We start from the raw sequence: 15,285 nt of genomic DNA on the forward strand, positions 1-15,285 counted from the left end.
CGGAAAGCCAATGCATATGCCTCACTGCCATTAACCTTACCGTTAGAAATCTTGCCTTGCTCACCCCCTGACTAGAAGTTGATTTGTGAACTAAGTTCCGGCTTCTCCATTCTCTGGCCATTGAATAAAGCTTGTGTTATTTCAATCTCAGCATCAGTTTTGTTATTGCCTGTGCAAATCTGAACAGGAAAAGAAGCTCCCCTGCCAAGGCAGGAGTCTTCAGCCAGGCTAGGGCACAAGGGTGGGGGGGGGGTGGTCCATAAGGCCAGTCTGGGAACAAAACTGCTAGTTGTCTACCCAAACCTCTCTTCTCCTTTTTGTAGAACTCTTGTTTCTAGCTGGACATATGGCTACATAAATAAAGATTACATTTCCTAGCCTTCCATGTAGCAAGATATGGCCATGTGACTAAGCTCTTGCCATGGAACATAAGTGACCATGAGTGTGGTAGCTTTGGGGAAACTTCCTTACAAGGCAGTGGGGGCATGTTCTTTGTACCTACTCACCTTCTTCCATACATTCTGTTTAAAAGGTGTTTGTTTTGGCTGGAGATCTATGTTGGCCTAAGAGGATGAGGGCCACCTTGGTCCAGATGACAGTGTAGCTGCCACTCCAACTTTGGACAGCCACTATCTAGACTTACAAGTGGGAGAGAAAGAAGTCTCTGTTCTCTTTAAGCCACCAGCTTGGGGTTTCTTGTATTTGGAGCTGTATCTGATTCAGACAAGAATCTATTTCTTGCTACAAAATTTCCTTTATTCATTTTTTGAGCACATAGTTACTAAGTACTGTTTATGAGCAAAGAACTACATTAAGTGGATATGAAACAAAATATTTTTTATTTTGAAAAACTTTTTCAAAAGTTTTTAGAATCAGACTCCCCTTTACCTTCGGTCCATCCTTTACCTACCCCAGGCATATCACACAATTTCTATTCTTTCACTATGAAGAGCTATTTTTCTTGACTTTGGATTTTAGACTGATACTGTCATGTGAGTAACATGTTTTTCAAAAGTTAAAAAAAAAAACCACCAAAGCAATCCAAGCACATACGACTTTTACGTTTCAACATTTGACCCCAGCTATATGACAAATCATGATTAAAAGTCATGATGTAAATGTAGTCTTTGAAAATATGTAAGATGTAAACATTTGTCTTTGAACAAATTCAAAATATCATGGGACATGTTTTTAAAATATTTAAATCAAATGTATTTTCTAAGTTAATGCTCAGAAATGCACTAAACACAATACTGTTTTCAGTGTTAGTCACATAAAAAAAGGTATGTATGTGAAGTGAGAGTCTCTCTTCCCTAAATGACTCATCTCCCCATTCAGAGCAGAAAGTGACTGGACTCCCCAGAATCAGAGCAAACAGATTTGCTGCCACTGGCTCCCTGACCTAATTCTGCTGTCAGGCATGGAGAAGTGTTCCCACATGTGAGTTCCATTTAAATTCCCCCCAAATTCTTCCTTGTTGATTTCTGATAATTTATTGCTTTGAAGTTTTTTTCTTTAAGGATAGTAGATGCTCTAAGTTTCCACATAGCTTTTCACTTCTAAATTTAAAAGCTTAAGATCAAATATTTAATAATTTTTGAATGATGGTAGAGATACAATAAAATTTGAGGAGATACCTACGTGTAAAAGCAGACTTACCTTAGGGTCCACGTTGAGAATTTTTCTGTCTCTTTTGTATTTGAAAAGTAAGCCTTCTGGATTATCAGCAATCACTTGGTAGTTGGGAGTTGAATTCCAAACAGCAACATGACTGTCCCAGTTGTAAAAACTATAGAAATAAATATTTATTAGGAATTAATATGCATAATGAATTAAATTGACAAATATATTTCAGAAAATATTTGGGGCAGTTCAGCTTCGAAATAAATGGATAGGATCACAGTCTATACAACCATGTAGACCACATGTGTGATTAAAATTCTTGCAGAAAAGATTAGACTGGGTTATTTTCAAATCATTTAGATACATATTTATGACTGTTTTGCATGATTTCCTGGTTTGGACACTCTAGGACCTAGGACCTATTCCAGTATCATATTCCCAGGAAGTCAAGAAGAAAATTGTTGCAATTTAAGGCTACTTCTTCTAGTTCAGACTCTTCAGGATATTGAGTATTCAGGGTATTAAGAGACTGTTTACTGGAAGGAAAGGCAGGCTAAGTCACTTCTTTTCATTCAAAACAAATTAATTCATTCCTTTAAGGTTCTATTTTTCAATAATATGTTTCCCAGGCAGTAAGAAAACTACTTGTGTTTGAGAGGTTACCAGAGGCCAGACATGATGTGATGTATTCTACAACAACACCCATACGAATTTGCTCTTATTTCACAAACAAGGCAAGGATACTATGGGAGTTCAACCAGCATAGTTAACACCCTGCAACTAATACATCATAGGGCTAATATTTCAACCCAGATCTGTGTGTTTCAAAGCATACGCATGTTCTTTCTACTGTTCAACATTGCCTGTTCAATCCCTTCTTTGGATGTTCGTCTATGGAAACTTTCTATTTTTTTCCACCTCTCATTTTATACCTACTTGTCAAAAACAAATATAATGCTGTTACATGCATTGGAAGTATCCTCAATACACTTATTTTTGCATATCTTATTCCCATTAACATATCTCTAATATTATGTTTGCTTTTAAAATGACAGCCACAGAGATAAGTCATGTAGAGCTCACAGCCCAGTATGCCTCTCAAATATTTGTAATATTTATTTTTAATCATTTTCCCCTTATCCTATTTCTGGGTTGTTTTTCCCTCTATTACTCCTCTTCTTCATTTTGAAAGAGTAGATTTCATTGCTTAAACTCACTCTGAATTACATTGTTTTCTGAGGCATCACCTTTTTGCTACTACCTGAAAATGTAATATGTTTGCCCTCAAATTTTTTAATACTCAGAAAAAACTGATTATATAGATCATATATTCATATCTTTGGGGGTGCATATTAGTGAGAACTATTCTCTCTCTTCCCCTCTTACTCCTTCTATGGCCAAGACATAGGAGTGTTTGCCCTTTCTGAGGCACAGAGTTAGGAAAAGTGGTTTTCCAACCATCTTTGTCTGTTTAATCAAGCCTCCACAAGAGAGCAGGAATGACTATCTGATTAGTGAATTGAGAAAAGGAGCTGAACATTCATGGCTTTCTAGGTCCTCACTTTAGCTAGCTTTCATGAGTGAAGTTTATCATGGCAGGCTCAATGCCCAATAGGGTGATGATAGGAGAGCAGCCTATAGTACTGGTGATAAATTCAATCCAGTGGTAAAAGTATTACAAACCAATTTGACTATGCACCCAAGCTGGGTCCCCCAATTCAGTTTAATTCATAATAAAGAAGATAAATTGACCTCCATCCTCCTGGCTGTTCAGTTAGGAGATTCACAAATTGGAATAGGGGACATGGGTATGATCCTCAACCTTACATATATACATATATATATATATATATATATATATATATATATATATATATATATATATATATATATATACACACACACACACATACATATATTTCTGAGATATATAGATATACATAATCCCAATAAAATGCTTGAATCATAGTTATACTCAGAGTGGCATGGTTTATATCACACATTCTTATCTTGTTGCTCAGACCTCAAATTAAAAGCCTTATTGAAGTACAGGCAGATTTTATATATATACACTTTATCTAAAGAAGTTAATTTGTGTAGCATGTGGTACTTTTGATGAATTGATTTGGATTGTTAGTCAATACTTTTGTTTTCCTAGGCTGGGAAGGGAAACAGGTTTCATTTCACATGCCAATTCTGATAGCTAATAATTATTAGTATTTAATAAAGATAACTAACACTTATTTAATAAGCACCATGTGTTGGGTACTGTTCTGAGACTAATGAATCTATTATCTCATCAACTTTACTGTCAACACCATGAGGTAGGCATAAAACTATCCCCTTTTATACAGGCAGAGCCCAGGTGATCTTGAAGTGTACTTGTGGATGAAGATGAGGGACTGGATTTGAGAAGACACTGAAAAGTGGATTTAATGGTTATGAGAAAGACATCAACGAGATAAGAGTCTAGGATTACTCTTAGATTTCTGGTTTGAATACCTAAGTGGATGGAATTATTTACTAGGAAATAAAATACAAGGTAAGGAACAGATTGCAGGAGGTGGGGTGGGGGCATGTAGTTCAGTTTTAGACGTCTTGAACTTGAAATCCTTATGAAATATCCAAGAAAATGAAAGCAAGGATCTTGGTTTGTGTTGTTTACTGCCCTATTTCCAATTCCTTTTTTCAGCCCATGCCTCACAATGGTAGATGCTAAATGCATATTAATGGAAGAAATAGATAATGGATGAATTTCTGAAGTTAGAGAGTTTTCTTAGATGGAGTAATGTATCTAGAAGTATCAGCAGTATTCAAATTCAAAGAGGTGACTGAGATGGACAAAGGAGAAGATGGAGATAAGAATGAAATCTGGAACATCAATTTTATCGGGTAGGAAGAGGAATCAGCAAAAGAGAGTAAAAAACAGTGACCTGAAGCATCAGAAAGAACCAGGAAGGAGTTACTTTGTTGCAAAAACTGAAGAGAGGAGAATATATCAAGAAATAGTACTTTAAGAAAGACAAGAGTGTCAAATGCCTCATATATTAGATAAGGAATGAAGAGAGTTCATCAAAATTTGCACTTGGAAGGATATTACAGGAAAAGCAGTTGCAGTAAAATGGTGGGAGCAAAATTCAGTTATAGAGAATTTAAGGGAAGATGAGAACAGATTGCTGAATAAAAAATTCCTTTAGTAATTTAGTTATAAAGGAAACAAGAAATCTAGGGCAGCACTGGGGATACAAAAAATTAAAGGTCAGCTTTTTTTTAAAAAGATGAAATATTCTTGAATATGTTTCCATGGTGTGAAGAGGGAAAAGTAGAGAAAGCAGGATCCTAAAGAGGCAGGAGCTATAAAAAGGCTTTGCCATAAAAAATTCTATATGAGAAGATGTATCTAATATACAACAGAACTATGATATTCCTATATCTATGTAGGTTAATTTGATTTTAGTAAGAACCCTGCATATTATTTATTACTATTCCTATTATATAGATGAGCGAACTGGAACTAAGAGAAGATAATAAAAAATTTGAAGTTTACATTACTAGTTAGTACTAGAATATAGTCTCAGACCTAGTCTATAGAATCTAAAACAAGTACGTTTTCTAAAAATTTTTATTTTATTGTGGTAAGAACACTTAACAGGAGACTTGCCCCCTTAACAAATTTTTAAGTGTACAATACATTATGTTGACCATAAGTACGATGTTGTACAGCAGAGCCTTATAGCTTATTCATCTTGTTTAAGTGAAACTTTATGCCTGTTGATTATTAACTCCTCAATTCCCCCTCCTCCCCAGCCCCAGGTAACCACCATTCCATTCTTTGAGTCTATGAATTTGACTATTTTAGATACCTCATATAAGTGAAATCATACAGTATTTGTCTTCCTGTGACTGGCTTATTTCACTTTTCATAATGCCCTCAAGTTTCATTCGTGTTGTCACATATTGCAGAATTTCCTTCCTTTTTAAGGTTGAATAATATTCCATTGTATGTATATACCATATTTTCTTTTCCATTCGTTTGTCAATGGACATTTAGGTAGTTTCCACATCTTGACTATTGTGAATAGTTTCTTTTAGACCACATATAGTTGAGTGTTGTTTTTTAAAATCCATTTAGCCACTCTGTCTTTTGATTGGGGAGTTTAATCCATTTATACTTAAAGCAGTTATTGATAGGGAAGGATTTACTCTTGCCATTTTATTAATTGTTGTCTGTTAGTCTTGGAGTTCTTTTGTCTGTCTTTTCCTCTCTTGCTGTCTTCCTTTTTGTTTTGTTAATTTTTTTATTGATATATTTTGAATACTTGATCTTTTTCTTTTGTGTATCTTCTATAAGTATTTTTTTGTAGTTACCTTGGGGTTAACATAAAATATCTTATAGTTGTAAATGTTAATTTTAAGATGATAATAACAAGTTTAATCACATACACAAACTTTACATTTTAACTTCTCCCATCCATGTACTTTATGCTATTGTCAAAATTTATATCTATTCATGCTGTGTATCTTTAACTTTTTTGTTATAATTATTTTTTAATACTTTTGTCTTATAATTTTTATAGTAGAATTAAAAGTGATTTACCCACTGCCATTACAGTAATACACTACTCTGAATTTTTTAATATATTTACCTTTATCAATGAGTCTCATACTTTCTTATGCTATCATGTTTCTTTTTAGCATCCTTTCATTTTAATTTGAAGAACTCCCTTTAGCATTTTTTGTAGGGCAAATCTAGTGGTGGTGAACTTTCTGAGCATATTTTCTGCATGGGAAAGTCTTTATCTCTTCTTCATTATTGAAGGACAGTTTTTCAGGGCATATTACTCTTTGGTAGTAGCTCTTTTCTGTCAGCAGTGTGAGTCTATCATCCCACTCCCTTCTGGCCTGCAAGGTTTCTATTGAAAATCTGTTAATTGTCTTATAAGAAGGGGAGGAGGGTCCATAGAATGTGACAAGTTGCTTTTCTCTTGCTTCTTTCAAAATTCTCTCTTTGTCTTTGATTTTTTGGCAATTTAATTATAATGTGTGCCTTGAAGTAGATTTCTTTGATTTATCTGATTGGTGTCCCTTAAGCCTTTTGGATTTGGATGCCCATTTCCTTCCCCAGATTTTGGATGTTTTCAGTCATTATTTCTTTGAATAAGTTTTCTCATCCTTTATCTCTCCTCATTCTGGGAATCCCATAATGTGTGTATTGGTTCCTTGATGGTGTCCCATAACTCTCTTAAGGTTTTTTCACTCTTTTCCATTGTTTTCTTTTTGCTTCTCTGACTTAATTATTTCCAATGACTGGTCTTTGAGTTCATCGATGTTTTATTCTGCTTAATCTAGTCTGATGTTGAAACACTTTAGTGGGTTTTTTTTTTAAGTTTAATTATTGTCTTTAGCTCTATGATTTCTGTTTTGTACTTTTTAATATTTTTTCTTTGTTGAATTTCTCCCTTTGTTCATGAATTGTTTTCTTGACCTCAGTGAGCACCTTTATGACAGTTATTTTGAATTCTCTTTTAGGTATACTATCAGTACCTCTCTGTAGGGTCAGTATCTGGAGATTTATCTTATTCCTTTTTGGGGGAACATTCTTGCCTGATTCTTGATTTTCCTTGACTTTCTGTGTTGCTGCCTGCATATTAGACAAAGGAGGCACCTCTCCCAGTCTTCATGGACTGGCCTTATACAGGAGAAGACCTCCACCAAGCAACCTGGACAGAGATTCACTGGCCTCTTCTCTTTCCCTCCCCAGGGAGAAGCAGGCAGCTGTGGGTTTTGTCACTTGCTCTGTGATGAGCAGGGAGTAAGATCTATGTATGATGTCTACCAGCCCAAGCTGCTGTCGCCATTTTCCTCCAGGTGCATGGAATGTGCCTGGCCCCCCAGAACTCCAAGACTGGCAAAATTGAAGTTAGTTCTCTGGGGACCCCCCTTAGAAGAGCTGGGAGTCTGGATACACAAACCAACCCCTGCCTCCCTTGGGAGAAGCTGAGAGCTAGGGTGTTTCTTTTTCATAGTTTGGTGCTATGCTGGCAGTAGGGATTCCAGTAAGAGGGTGTCCCAAACCTCTCTACTGGCTTTGGTGAGGCTTGCTTTGCATTTGCCTGGGGGTACAGGGACCTTTCAATTAGTTTCTGGATTTCTCACAAAGGGAATTTGTCTAGGAATTCTTGATGAATCTGTTTATTTGTGGGAGGAGAGTCCAGGGCTTCCTACTCTGCTATCTTGCTGATGTCACCAATCCAAATGCTCTTTTTAATCTGCTATTTCTTGATTTCTTTTATTTTTAATTAATTTTTATTGGAATACAGTTGCTTTACAATGTTGTGTTAGTTTCTACTGTACAGCAAAGTGAATCAGCTATATGTATACATATATCCCCTCCTTTTTGGATTTCTTTCCCATTTAGGTCACCACAGAGCATTGAGTAGAGTTTCCTGAGCTACACAGTAGGTTCTCACTATTTATCTATTTTATATATAGTATCAATAGTGTATTTATGTCAATCCCAATCTCACAATTCATCCCAGCCCACCTTTCCCCCTTGGTATCCATACATTTGTTCACTATAAAACGTTTCCTAGAACTAACAAACATAAATTTCAGCTAAACAAGGAAAAGACAGAAAGAAAGAAAAAAAGAGAGGGAGAGAGAAAGAAGTAAAAAAGGAAAGAAAGGAATAAAAAGGGGAAAGGAAAGAAGAGAAAAGAGATTTAAAAACGTCCCCAAACTTAGATTCTCTCCAGGTCATCACACTTTTCTCCTAATATATTATAATTAAATCTATCTTCTCTATGCCAACTTACCCCGACCACTGTTCCATCTCAGTTCTCTCACCTGAGCTGCTTATCCACATGACCTGCTCAATTGTAAATACTTACTGGGATAAATCATAGACTCCTCAATCTCAACGTATCAAAAAATAAATTTTTCCCACCTTCCAAACCTGTTTAAATTTGCTGTACTGTCTCTATCAATAAGTGGCACTCAATAAATGTTCATTGACTAAATTAATGATATATGTCCATCTTTATTATTATTTATGATCCAGTTGATTACAGTATTTTTAATTATTACAGAATTAAAATAAAGAAGTAGCAAGAAAATTTACTTTAAAAATGTAATTAAGAGAATTGATCTAGAACATTGATCTGGGACTTAGGAAATCTAAACCCTCATGCAGTGGTTTCAATTTTCTCTTATCTAAAGTTTAGAGGTTGAACTATATATTGCAAAGGCTCTTTACAATGGTAATAGACTGTTATTATGAAAGCCTCCTTTGATTCAATGAGTTCTTACACGTTATTTTAATTTATGTCTAAGTGGTCACATCTAGAAAATACTTGTAGAAAAGTTCAAACATCCTGTATCTAAAATAGATAGAAGAACTTAAGGGGTAACTTATGTGGAATTATTTAAGGTTTAGGAATAAAAGAACAATTTTCCATTTGCTCCCCATGAAAAACATCCAAGGTTTGGGCATTTTGTTGTATGAGAGTGTACTTATACACAACTTATACAAATAAGTTGGGATAATGAATTGAGATAAATATGTGTAAAATCTGTTCACTAAGTGATAAGGGGGTCCTCATGTATGTTCTTGGAAACAATTACCTGTTTGTCATCTATTTTACATGATAACTCCTGAAACCAGAGAAAATATTTTTATGACATTACACAACAACAGAGCGTTGGACCACCAGGGGGAGTATATTTCAAAGCCGTGTCTCCAGAATACTTTGTTTGCCCTCGTTTTGCTCAATATCTTCCTTCAAACGGAGTGGAAATGGCATATTTAGGGAAATTATGAAAGCACAAAATGGACAATGCTATCAAAGATTAGAAATATTTGCACATAAAAATACATTTAAAGGCAATCCAAGGCCTTAGGGGTGAATACAGAACAAAAATAATGACTACAACAATTGTAGTCTCCAGTACATAAAGCATAGGGAAAAAATAAGATCACTACCACAAGAACAGGAAATTTGAAATCACAGAGAACACATCACTGAAATAGAAGCTATTACCATCTAAGAGATTTTCCCTATGAATACAACCAATAGTTCATAATGATTAGGAGGGAGTTGTTTCAATCTCTATTAATTATGGAATCTTTTTGGGTTTTAAACAGTTGGACCAGTAGGCATTTACAGTACCTAATACTTGAATATGCTTATAAAGTTAAAAAAAACATTTCATTTGAGAGTAAAATAAAGAATATTTATAAGATATAATTTTTAGGACAGAGAGATATTCATATTTAAAGGAAATTTGTAAAAAACAGAAATAAAATTAAAAACCTACAAAAACGGTTTTTGGGAAATCAAAAGATTTTTATTGAGGGACTTCCCTGGTGGTCCAGTGGTTAAGAATCCACCTTCCATTGAAGGGGACACGTGTTCGAACCCTGGTTGGGGAACTAAGATCCCATATGCCGTGGGGCAACTAGGCCCATGCGCCACAACTAGAGAGCCTGCGTGCTGCAACTACTGAGCTCGCACAGTCTGGAGCCCCCATGCTGCAACAAAGAGCCTGCTCGCAGCAGCGAAATATCCCACATACCGCAATGAAGATCCCACGTGCTGCAACTAAGACCTGATGCAGCCAAATAAATAAATAAATAGAAACACAAAAAACCAAAAAAACAACTGACAGTGGTTTACACCAATAGTTCATTTCTTTAAAAAAAAAAGATTTTTATTGAAAAATGAAAATTCAGGGGATTTTATGAGAGTCATGGGGACATTTAAGCATTAAACATTATTGTCTCCTTTTTAATCTCTGTGTAGACAGTCTGTAAGTAGGATGGCTTTACAATTTTACTGTCCAAACCAGGCTCCTTCTGTGAAAGAAGAAAGCTGCTACTAATTGTGCCAAGACAATAAGAGTAAGCCCAGACGCTGCCAGGAAAACTGAGATGTGTGGTCTCTACACCTACAAACCATTTAAACACTGCTGTTTTAGAGCTGATTTATCCAATGTTTGTGCAAAATGTTTCCAAAGTTTTGCCATGGATTTGCCAAAAATATGATAAAGTTGTTTAAAAAATGCTAAAACATGTTTTCTTATGGTTGATACTTTTTATTTTATTTTATTGCTGTGGAAAAATTATATTATATGAAATTGCAATTGTGGTATAGAGACATGAAATTTAATCTAGAATAATAAACACTCCTGTTCTTTTTCTATTTTTCAAATAATATCAAAGCAGTAAAACATTCTATAACAAACTAATTTCCTGAAATATCATATTCCATGTAAAAATATAGGTTTGATCAGTTATTTTGGTTGGTAAGAATATGAAATCTAAACTTTAGTGTTTCCATAAGTTAGTTAACTTGGCTCCTATTCATGACTATATAATGTATCTCTAACTTCAATCAGCTATTTAATAAATGCATATGCCAGTTGGGAAAATATAAATAACTGTTGAACAACCTACTGTAATTATTAAAATAATTGAGAACATTAAAAGCCCTAGTGACAGGTAGTCAGAAGGGTCATTCAATTCAATTCAGCATGTCAAAAATGCAAACAAAGGATTATAATACAGCATGAAAAATGATACAATAGAAATTTGTGTGAGGTATTTTTGGACTGTAGAGGTCAAAAACAATACATATCTTGCTGCAATATATTTCTAATGAGATTTTCCTGATGGAAAGAAGCAGGGCCAAGCATTCCAGGTAGAAAGGATAGTAAAAGTTAGATTAGATAAGAACTGGAAAATGTTCATAATCAGTGTTAACATTTATGAGAGATATTCAGTAGTTTACTGCTAATGAGGCAGAAAGCAAATTGCTGTGGATTGAGAATTAAATGTGAAATGTGATTATTAACTCTCTTCTACCAAAGTGCAGAAAGTTTGGTTGTGCATTCCCTTTGGGGCCAGAGAGGCTCAGAGCAAAGGAAGCAAGGAGAGCTGGTAAGGTTGGCTTTCCTATCCCTTTAAGGCAGTGGATAGAAGGGAGTGTTCATTGCCAGCAGGCTATTGCTCCTAATTTTTATTTGAGTCAGAAAACAGATGGGCACCTGTCTAGCATGTTCATCATATTATGTGCTCTGAACCCAAAGTGCAATGTCAAGTATATGGACTGGTTATGGAAGGTGTTAAGGGAGAGATGAATGTAATATAATACCTGGGATACTTGACTATTTGTGATAAGTCCCCAACGGTAGAGAATAATGTAACCCTTGTCAAGAGGAACCCTTCTTACAGGGAGAGATTCTGAGGAAGTATTCCATAACTGCTTCCATACTCCTACGCTGGCCTCCTCACTGAAGGCCCTAGCCCTCTGGTGGGATGTCTGGAATGCTTCATTGCTAGCTCCATGCAATGGGAAAGAAGCAGGTGATAATCACAGATGTACTTATAACCATATCTCCCCATAGTAAGGCTATGGAGATAGATTTATGAGTTACACAAAGCTCTTTCTGATTTTGCAATCAGAGCAAGTATTAGAAACATCCTGAGAAGTATTTGAAACTTCTCAGTTGCAAATCATAGAGTGAGAACCTCAAGGTCAAGCAAGAATGCCAGTAGCTAGTCCTATAGTAACTGGTCTATGTGGCCATTCCTGGTGAAGAGACTGCAAAGGAAGCACTTTCCCAAGGCAGAAACCTGAAGGAATGGTGCAGGGATGGGGTGGGTGTCCCAGAGAGCCCTACCTTAATTTCATTCTCTTTCTGATATTATTATTGAAACAACTGCCACTAATGTTATTTTACATTGATGTAGTGCTTTGTCATTTACAAAGAGCTTTCACCTACGTACTCTCGTTTAATGTCCAGAATAATGATGTATTAGGTAGGGTATTTATTTATAGCTTATTACAAAATATTGAATATAATTTCCTGTGCTATACAGTAAATCCTTGTTGCTTACCTATTTTATGTATAGTAGTTTGTATCTGTTAATCCCATACTCCTATTTTGTCCCTTCTCCCTTCCCTCTCCCCTTTGGTAACCATAAGTTTGTTTTCTATGTCTGTGAGTCTGTTTCGTTTTGTTATGTGCATTTGTTTGTTTTATTTTTTAGATTCCACACATAAATGATAACATAGAGTATTTGGTTTTCCTGGTCTAACTTATTTCACTAAGCATAATATACTCTAGATCCAACCACATTGTTGAGAATGGCATAATGTCATTCTTTTTTATGTCTGAGTAATATTCCATTGTGTGTGTGTGTGTGTGTGTGTGTGTGTGTGTGTGTGTGTGTATACCAACTCTTCTTTATCCATTCATCTGTTGATGGACACTTGGGTTGTTTCCAAACCTTGGCTACTGTAAATAGTGCTGCTGTGAACATTGGGGTGTATGTATCTTTTAGAATTAGTGTTTTCATTTTTTTTTCCATATATACACCCAGGAGTGGAATTGCTGGATCATACAGCATTGTTTTGTGGAACCTCCATACTGTTTTTCACAGTGGCTATATCGATTTATATTCCCACCAACAGTGTACAAGTGTTCCCTTTTCTCCACATCCTCACCAACGTTTGTTATTTGTAGACACATTTTATGTTTTTGATGTCACAGTTTACACTGAGCATACATAAGAGACAAGCCTGAGAAGGAGACAGAGAATTGCATACAAATGTAAGAGGAGTAAGACAGTGCCATGAGAACCAAAAGGAACAGAAGGCATGAAAAAACAATGAGGAGATCCCCCTTGTCAAATGCAGGGAAGGAATGAGAAAATGACCAAAATTTGATGGCTATTATTGGTAACTATTCTCTTTGGGGTTAGCGAGCATTTATCTTAGGCTAAGGAGATTGTATAGATAAGTAATCTCTGTTGCTTCTACTGGAATTACAAGATTAGAGTTCTGTTACTTAAAAATAACAAACATTCTTTGATTTAACATACTCTTTCTATCTGGAAGGTCTCGACAACTCAAATTTTGTGAATATGAAAATATTTTGAACTATTGCTCCACTCAGCAACCTCACACTCATTTTTACGTTATGAATATTGAGATGTTCTTTAGGTTTACTGATCTTTCTATGAGTAGTATGCCAATTCTGCCCTGTAATCACCATAGTTTTCCTTCATATCTGTGGATATATTTCTAGAATTAGAATTTTCTATCATGACTATGTGACAAGGCAAGGCTTTTCATTACAGAAATGTCAGTATATTAGGGAGAGGAAATCATGGTGGGTCTTGGGTCCTAGGGACCAGGGAAAGAAACCAGAGGGGAAAACTGGAGTGTAGGTATGTCGTGAGGGAGACTGGCTACTGCCCCAGGCTCAGGCACTGTAATTGTGCTTTGAGGTAAAATGGCTTTGAATTTGTGTAAACTAAAAGAGATGTGCAGTTTAGAACTATATTATAAGTGAGTTCAATGAAATAAGGTTTAGGCAGCGTGAAGCTATGATGGAGGAATTTAATGCTGGAGGAGAGAGACTTCCTTCTCTGCTGCTATACTTGGAGACATCGCCCAGATTAGCAGTAGAACCCCAGGTCATTAAAGTACTTTTCTTAAGTGGATAGGAGTTTTACTAGGCATTATCTGCCTGGTATGGTATGTTTGTCTAGGAAATGGGATCATTTGGCAGTACAAGTAAGATGATTTTGAGAACATTAGAGTTTCTGTGATTAAATCACAATTCTCTAGAAAGGGAAGGCATCTGAGCTTCTGGGTGGCTGGGTTTCAACAGGGACAACGTGTTAAAAGGGGGCTCCTTGGCTACTGAAGATGGTTTTGTGACTTTGTGTCCTTCAAAGGATAGTAACCAAGACTTACTCACTTTGGAACAGGTAGGCTTGGTAGGCAGAATTCAAAATATCTTCTGTGATCTCTGCTCTTTGGGGTTGGATCCGCAATATGTTATGTTACTTGGCAAAAAGGACTTTACTAATTGTTTGACTTTAAAATTGGGAGAAAATCCTAGATTATCCAGACGGGCACAATGTAACCATAAGAGCCCTTAAAAACAGAAAAGGAAGCCAGAAGTCAGAGAAATTCAAAGCATGAGAAGGATTTGATGCACTGTTGCTGGCTTTAAGATGGAGGGACCACAGGGACCTCAGTTCTATAACTAGATAGAACTGAATTCTGCCAACAGTCTAAATGGGCTTGGAGTGTATTCTTCCCCAGAGTATGCAGAAAGGAATGCAGTTCTGCTGACACCTTAATCTCAGTCTTGTGAGATCCTGAACTGAGAATCCAGCTACACTGTGCTGACCTGTGGACGGTGACATGAGTGTTATTTTAAGCTGCTAAATTTGTGGTAATTTGTTACTCAGCATTAGAAAGCTAAGATAGTAGGCGTTGTAAGCGCTTTGGAGTTAGCTTAAGGGAGTATGTTGAGGATGAAATAAACATTTTATCACAGTTGGAAGGCTGGGATGGATCGGAGTCTCAAAATTTATTTTGAATATTAAAAGGAATGTGACCTCATTTTGTACTCGAGATTGGTGAAGCAGAATATCAGTTATAAATAGAATGTGATCAGGGAGAAATAACAAAAATAACACTGAAACAACACAGATGAAAGCAATGAGAATCCATGTAGTAGAAAAACAACCTTAGGCAGAAAGAGAAGCCAAACACTTCATAGCCTTTGACTTTTCATTGGACAATTTTGTATTTCTGTACATGCTATGGAAAACTATCTTCAAAAAAATGTATGTCTGGGGCT

General features: G+C 35.9%; 1 protein-coding gene across 1 annotated transcript in view; it reads right to left on the minus strand.

Annotated features, from left to right (window-relative positions):
• CFAP299 (cilia and flagella associated protein 299) overlaps window positions 1-15,285 on the minus strand; it is a 605,941-nt gene that overhangs the window by 17,463 nt on the left and 573,193 nt on the right. The window contains exon 5 of the mRNA XM_036853193.1: window positions 1,660-1,789. Coding sequence (XP_036709088.1) covers window positions 1,660-1,789 — 130 coding nt within the window. The remainder of the gene's footprint in view (window positions 1-1,659; window positions 1,790-15,285) is intronic.

Source organism: Balaenoptera musculus, chromosome 5 (assembly GCF_009873245.2).
Source record: "Balaenoptera musculus isolate JJ_BM4_2016_0621 chromosome 5, mBalMus1.pri.v3, whole genome shotgun sequence".
In the NCBI taxonomy this organism is placed as follows: Eukaryota; Metazoa; Chordata; class Mammalia; order Artiodactyla; family Balaenopteridae; genus Balaenoptera; species Balaenoptera musculus.